Raw genomic sequence first — 7,133 nt, 5'->3', positions numbered from 1 at the left:
CTGTGGCCCCAGGGCTGGGGGCAGGACTGAATTCACACTCGCTTTAGGAAGGGAAAGAATCACCAATCAGCTCAGCCACAGAGACCTGGCAGAGGATCCTCCCTTTGCCAGTGCCCTGGGAATGACAGCAGTGGGCATGTGACTGTGCTGCCCTCCTGTGCATGGCCCTTCAGTGATGCCAGGCCCTTGAATTAAGACCAGAGGCCTTGGCGTGACTCTTAGTGCTTTATGCCCCAGCTTCTGCCTTCCTGTTACAACTTCCTCTCTTCTGCTGCCCGCTCCACTTAAAGTTTCTTGAATGCATCTCTGTCTTGCTCCCATCTTTAAGGAGCCTGATCCCTCTGTCTGAAATGTCCTCCACCCCAATTACCAACCTGGCTGTCTCCTGACTGTGCAGGTTTGTCTGGGTTGATTGCACAGTCCCCTCATTCTTTCTTATTACAGCCTGTCATGTAGAAGCAGCCCAGTCTTGGAACATCTCCCTAACTTGAGTGAGGGCAGGGGCTAGGGCTGCCTGTCTTACTCACATTACAGCCTGTGTCTTGCACAGAGCCCAGTGGGTTCTGGGGCTCAGATCTTGCCTCTGGGGACCCTCTGTCTTCCCCTGTGACTGGCTTATTTCCTCGGTGAGGCCTGCGTAGCATTTGGCGGGAGCTCTATACCAGGCAGGCAGGGGGAGACCGTGGGACCCTGTTCCATGGGACTGAGGAATCGTCATTATCTGTGCAATCTGGGTTGGAGCTCTGCTGAAATATGCCAGTGAAATGTCTTTCCATTCTTCGGCACACTCAAACCTCCTTCAGATCATTCTTCTGTGTTCCTCCCTCCCCTCTGCGTCCTGTCTTCCTTATACATGTCTGAGGCCTGAAGTAAATGGGTACTTTGTGTGGACCTAGGCAGGCCTGCAGAGACATCTCCAAGGGATCAGATTCTAGAGTCCTCTTTTGCTCCATTTCCCCTCAAACACCGGCCAGTCCACCGCTCCAGACTGACCTCTGGGGAGAGAGCGAAGCAGACACACTTGGGAAGTGGTGGCAGGGGAAGGGCTGTGAGCATGGTTCTTGGAATGGAAATGTGTGGGAGGTAGAGCCCGTGTACACCTGTGCAGAACTCAGTGGTGGTGGTGTCTTTCCCCTGCACACCACATGTTTCACTTTGTTCTAAGTGAGGGCCCAGCCAGACGGCTTCTGAGGCCCATCCCATCCCCTCATGGGCTGGAGGTGAGGAACAGGCAGCCAGGCACAGCCTCTGTGCAGCGTTGGGTGCAACGTCAATTCCCCATGGGAGGGAGACCAAGGGCTCAGTGCATCTGGGTGATGCCTGGGAGCTTGTGACTTTTGGGAAGAGGCCCCTTCTTTGAGAGGGAGGTGTGACCAGGGAGCGTGTTTTCAGTGTCCTGGGATTTCTCCGACAGGTCTATAACTTGACCCAGGAGTTCTTCCAGCATGATAAACCTGTCAATGCTGAAAGTCGAAACAGTGTGGGGGTGTTCACCCGGGAGGAGGTGCGCAACCGCATCAGGGATGACCCTGACGACCCGGAGGCCACCAAGCGCCTGAAGCTCGCCATGATCCAGCAGTACCTGAAGGTATTGTTGCTGTCTCGCGTGCAGGTGCCAGAGTGAGGAAGACTGATTCTGGGGGCATCTGGGTCCGAGGAGGGCTACGCTGCTCGGAGGTCCTGCTCCTACCCCTGCCCAGCCCCAGCGGTCACCTGGCTTCTCCCTGGGTCTTCCTGCAGGTGGAGAGCTGTGAGAGCAGCTCACACAGCATCGACGAGGTGTCCCTGAGTGCCTTTGGGGAGTGGACCGAGATCCCCGGGGCCCACCACGTCATCCCTTCTGGCTTCATGCAGGTTGTGGAGCTGCTGGCCCAGGGCATCCCTGCCCACGTCATCCAGCTGGGGAAACCCGTCCGCTGTGTTCATTGGGACCAGGCCTGGGCGCGCGCCCGGGGCCCCGAGATTGAGCCCCGGGGTGAGGGTGACCACAACCACGACACTGGGGAGGGCAGCCAGGGAGGAGAGGAACCCCAAGGGCGCAGGCAGGACGAGGACGAGCAGTGGCCGGTGGTGGTGGAGTGTGAGGACTGCGAGATGATCCCGGCAGACCATGTGATCGTGACCGTGTCGCTGGGCGTGCTCAAGAGGCAGTACACCAGCTTCTTCCGGCCAGGCCTGCCCACGGAGAAGGTGGCCGCCATCCACCGCCTGGGCATCGGCACCACTGACAAGATCTTTCTTGAATTCGAGGAGCCCTTCTGGGGCCCGGAGTGCAACAGCCTACAGTTTGTGTGGGAGGATGAGGCAGAGAGCAGCACCCTCACCTACCCTCCCGAGCTCTGGTTCCGCAAGATCTGTGGCTTTGATGTCCTCTACCCGCCCGAGCGCTATGGCCACGTGCTGAGCGGCTGGATCTGTGGGGAGGAGGCCCTCGTCATGGAGAGGTGTGATGACGAGGCAGTGGCCGAGATCTGCACAGAGATGCTGCGTCAGTTCACAGGTGTGTCCACTGCCCCACTGCCTGCTCCCTACCTGTGCCCTCTGCCAGAGCGGGCAGCTCTCCCCTCCCCAGCCTGTGAGGCCGAGGTGCTGTGCCCACTGGGGAAGCCACCACAGAGTGTCACACTCAGCCGCAGGCTCCTGAATTGCTGTCACCCTGGGTTGGGGCCTGAAACAGTAAAGATGCTGCTTACTGTGCTTCTCTATTTTTAAGGGCTGATGATTAAAAAAAAAAATAGACATCACTGCCAGTTGCCCATTTCCTACTCATTTTCTGTTGCTCAGAGTGAGATTTATGTTTTACTCTGATCCTTTTAGGCGAGTATTTTTTTCCAGCCACTATTCAGGAGGTGCCTCACAAGAACCCCTGATGTTAGAAGGGAAAACATGATTATCAGGCCCTGAAAGACGAGTGTTTTGCTGGGTGACAAGGTGGTGCGGACTGGGTGACGCACAGCTGGAGCCTGGTTCCCTCTCTCCTCCCGCATCTTCCGCCCCTGGCAGCCTGGTCTTCCTAGGGCCCTAGAGGTGGGGCGACAGGTGTCTGTTCAGGGGTGTCTTCTGTGTGCAGTCATTTCTTATTATCCCTCCTCTTGACTTTTCTGGCTCCGCAACAGGGAACCCAAACATTCCGAAACCTCGGCGAATTCTGCGCTCGGCCTGGGGCAGCAACCCCTACTTCCGAGGCTCCTATTCGTACACACAGGTGGGCTCGAGTGGGGCAGATGTGGAGAAGCTGGCCAAGCCCCTGCCCTACACAGAGATCTCTAAGACAGCGGTGAGTGTGGGGTGGGTTCGGTCCAGGGTGAGGAGGGGAAGGGTAATGTTCACTGAGGGGTGCTAAGGTGATGGACTAGTTCCTTTAATAAAGAGGACACAAGAAGAAAATGTGCACTTAACATCTGGAAGAAAAAAATCAGGTGGAAACTTGACATGCTTTCTTGAGGGGATGAAAACAGAGCCATTCCATGGCATGGTAGCTGTCAGCCACGTCCAATTAAATTAATTAAAATGTAGAGTATACAAAAAATTAAAATTTTAGTCCTTAGTTGCATTATTCACATTTTAAGTTCAATAGCCACATGTGACTACCATATTAGATTGTGTAGCTATAGAATGTTCTATAGCATCATGTAATGTTCTCTTGAACAGCACTAATTTCAATGGAAATGTTTTCCCAATATGTTGTAGAAAATAAAATTGGGAATACTGAGACCTAAACTTATGTCAACTTTATACCCCCCAAATGGTGAATCTGAGAGAAATATACATTTTTGTTCCCAGAAGGTAGTTCTGTTTTTGTTTTATTTTTTGAGGGAGAGTCTTGCTCTGTTGCTCAGGCTAGAGTGCTGTGGCATCAGCCTGCTCACAGCAACCTCACACTCCTGGGTTCAAGCAATCCTCCTGCCTCAGTCTCTTGAGTAGCAGGGACTATAGGCCCCAGTGCCTGGCTGGTGTTTCTATTTTTGGTAGAGATGGGATCTTACTCTTGCTCAGGCTAATCTTGAGCTCCTGAGCTGAAGCAATTCTCCTGCCTCGTTTCCCAGAGTGCCAGGATTACAGGCATGAGGTACCATGCCTGGCCCCATAAAGTAGATTTTGACTTTCCCCAGCCAAGTGTACATGTATAATAACTGGTAAAACCTCAACAGAGTTATATCTAAAACAATTCTTTGATGTAATTGGCAAAGGAGATTTTAGTCAACAAACATATACTGTGCCTCCCCGCTGAGAGGGAGATCCCCGGAAAGACCTTTACTGCTGCCACAGTCAATCTTCTCTTGTCACCTGCATCAGCTAGGACTAGTGCATGTAATAAACGGAAACTCAAAACAAACAAACAAAAAACTGGCTTAAACAAGAAAAATCATAAGGAAATCTGGAGTCAGGTAGCAGGACACAGTATCCTTAGTGTCTGGCTCCCATTTTCAAGGCCATTTTGTGGCCCAAGAGGGCTGCAGAGGCTCCAGCTCTTACATCTGCCTCTTATGCTGTAAGAGGAGGAAAGGCAGATGGGCAAAAGAGGTGACTCCTTGGAGTTGAATTAGGTGTCTCTAAGCAACTGTGTACTTGAAAGTTCATTGGCCAGAACACAGTCATGTGACTATATCTAGCTGCTGGAGAGGCTAGGCAAATTCATTTTTATTCTGGATGGCAATGAACCCAGTTAAAAAGCAGGGCTTTGTTACAGAGGAGAAAAAGGAGGAGGGGTGGGTGTGGGAGAAGGCAGCTTGCACACTGTCACAATACACCCTCCCCTTTCAGTGTAATAACCTCTGTGGGCTCCTTGTTAGTGGGATACAGCCTCACTACTCAGAGTGGGTGATCCATGCTTAACAAACACCAGCCTCACATGGGAGCCTGTTAGAAATGCAGACTCTCAGCCCACCCGAGACCTGCTGAATTAAAACCTCTGCCTTCTATTAGGATCTACAGCTGGTGCCTTTCCACATTCATTTTGAGAGGCACAGGATAAAATCTAAACACAAGCTTGTACCTTACCTACATCTTGCCTGGAGAGCCTCCTTTCTTGAGGTTGAGCTCTGGCTGTACCAGAATTCTCACTGTTCCCCAAACAGTGCCTTGATGCATCTTTGCCCCCTTTTCCCTCCATCTGAAATGTCCTTTACTTGTCTATTTACCCAGCATCGTTGAAAAACCAGTCCAAAGGTCCTGTCCTCTGGGAAGTTTTGTGGGATGCCTCTAATACTGGGCCTCTTTTCTGGGCTGTCAGTGCCTTGTTCAAACACCCATCATGTCATGCATGACATTGTTTAGTAATTGGGTTTCGTGTCTGGCTTCCCCACCAGCATGGAAGCTCCACAAAGCAGCAGCCTGGTCACCTTTTATCTTCCAAGTGCCCAGAACAGTCCCTGGATCCTAACAGGGGCTTCATAAAGGTTTGTTAAAATACCACCTGACTTTATTGAGTACTTACGTTCTTCCAGGTTCTAAGTGCTTTAGATACATGATTTCACTTAATCCTTACAACTGCCCTCAGAAGTAGGTGGTATAAAGCCATCTGGCAGATGAGAAGGTCAAAGCTTAGTAAGGTTAAACCACTTTCCCTGAGTTCAGTAGTAAGAGACTGCAGAGATAGGACTCTTAATGGCCTAAGAACAGAAAGAACTGAGGCCTGGATGTTTGGGGAAGACACTGGGGAAGATGGCCCAGTGGGATGGGCAGCTCCTCGTCCTGTGGAAGCAGCAATACCTGCATCTCAGATGCCTGCTCAAGCCTCTCTGATTGTAGTGGAGGGGGGGCAGGTTCTGGGGCAGGCGGGGAGCCTTGGGGCCTCTGCTGCTCCTCTACCATCACACCCCCTTCCCTCTGTCCAGCCCATGCAGGTGCTGTTCTCTGGTGAGGCCACCCATCGCAAGTACTACTCCACCACCCATGGTGCTCTGCTCTCTGGCCAGCGCGAAGCCGCCCGTCTCATTGAGATGTATCGAGACCTCTTCCAGCAGGGGACCTGAGGGCTGTCCTCACTGCCGAGCGTGTTCCTTAAAGAACCACTAACTCGTGACCTCTAGCCCCGTCCCTTGCTGCTGTGTGCCCCTAACTTCCTGATCCTCTGTAGGATGGATTTTTACCTTCTGTAGAATAGAGCTGGAGGCCCCACTGGCTCCAGACCCAGCCCTGTAGCTTTCCCTTTTCTCCAAGCTGGGTGATGACCAGGGTGGGTCCTGTTGATTTACCTCTGTGCTCAGCTCGCTGCCCTCTCTCTGCCCTCCCCCTGCCCTCCTCTCCAGCCTTGTTATTGTAAGTGCCTTCAAATACTTTGCATTTTGGGATAATAAAGAGGCCACCCTTCCCTGCCCCTCCTACTTCTCTGTTTTTCTCAGCCTCTGTGCCTGCGTTTATCACATCCCTCGTTCAGGGAGCTGTGGCCTGGCAGTGCTCCCAGAAGGGAAGGTTTTTCCTTTTTTGCCTTTCCTGGAGAGAGGTGTCCCCTCACCCCTATGTGTTTGTGATGTACTCCTTTGGGACTGGCTGGGGTCAGCCTGCTGGCCCCTTGCCAGATTCCTGAGAGTTTGATTGGATGACAGGCTGCCTGGAGTGAAGGGCAGGTCTGTGGGCAGGGCTGTGGCTCTGTGCCAAGCTCAGACGTGTTCATTATTTATTAGTGTCACCTGGCCCTGGGGGTGCTGCTTTCGAGCTTCTGGGAAGGTAGATCATCAGGCCATATTTGGGACTCTATTTGTCACAGGGGTTGGGGCGACTGTCCTGTATTGCCTACCTGCAACAATCCAAGGGTTCGCCACTTATTGTTGGTAGATTTTTCTCCCCTTTTTGCTGAGTGAAAACACATACACCACCTTAAATATACTCACCCACATACATGCACACATTCACCTATGCAGGGCACAACTACACCTTGACACACACACAGTACCTTAAAGAGCAGTCGTTCTCTTATTCTATGTTTCTCTCTTTCTTTTTTTCCTTGAGACAGAATCTCACTCTGTCACCCTGGGTAGAGTGTATGGCATCATCATAGCGCATAGCAACCTCAAACTCCTGGGTTCAAGCGATCTTCCTATCTTAGCTTCCCAAGTAGCTGGGACTACAGGCATCTACCACAATGTGCAGCTAGATTTTCTTTTCTTTCTTTCTTTTTTCTTTTTTTTTTT

The 7,133-nt window shown here is 51.9% G+C and overlaps 1 protein-coding gene across 2 annotated transcripts in view; it reads left to right on the top strand.

The window, feature by feature from the left end:
- SMOX (spermine oxidase) overlaps positions 1-6,343 on the top strand; it is a 39,634-nt gene extending 33,291 nt beyond the window's left edge. The window contains exons 4-7 of one of the 2 annotated variants that reach the window (XM_003788038.2): positions 1,415-1,588; positions 1,741-2,500; positions 3,117-3,277; positions 5,838-6,343. In XM_003788038.2, the coding sequence (XP_003788086.1) occupies positions 1,415-1,588; positions 1,741-2,500; positions 3,117-3,277; positions 5,838-5,975 (1,233 nt within the window). In that variant the 3' untranslated portion in view covers positions 5,976-6,343. The remainder of the gene's footprint in view (positions 1-1,414; positions 1,589-1,740; positions 2,501-3,116; positions 3,278-5,837) is intronic. The other variant, XM_023512200.1, reaches the window with a different exon arrangement.
- Positions 6,344-7,133: the final 790 nt, after the last annotated feature.

Source organism: Otolemur garnettii, unplaced genomic scaffold (assembly GCF_000181295.1).
Source record: "Otolemur garnettii isolate 467f Iridium unplaced genomic scaffold, OtoGar3 scaffold00025, whole genome shotgun sequence".
NCBI classification, from domain to species: domain Eukaryota; kingdom Metazoa; phylum Chordata; class Mammalia; order Primates; family Galagidae; genus Otolemur; species Otolemur garnettii.
The sequence above is the reverse complement of the archived record's forward strand: the minus strand, read 5'-3'. Positions and strand labels throughout refer to the sequence as shown.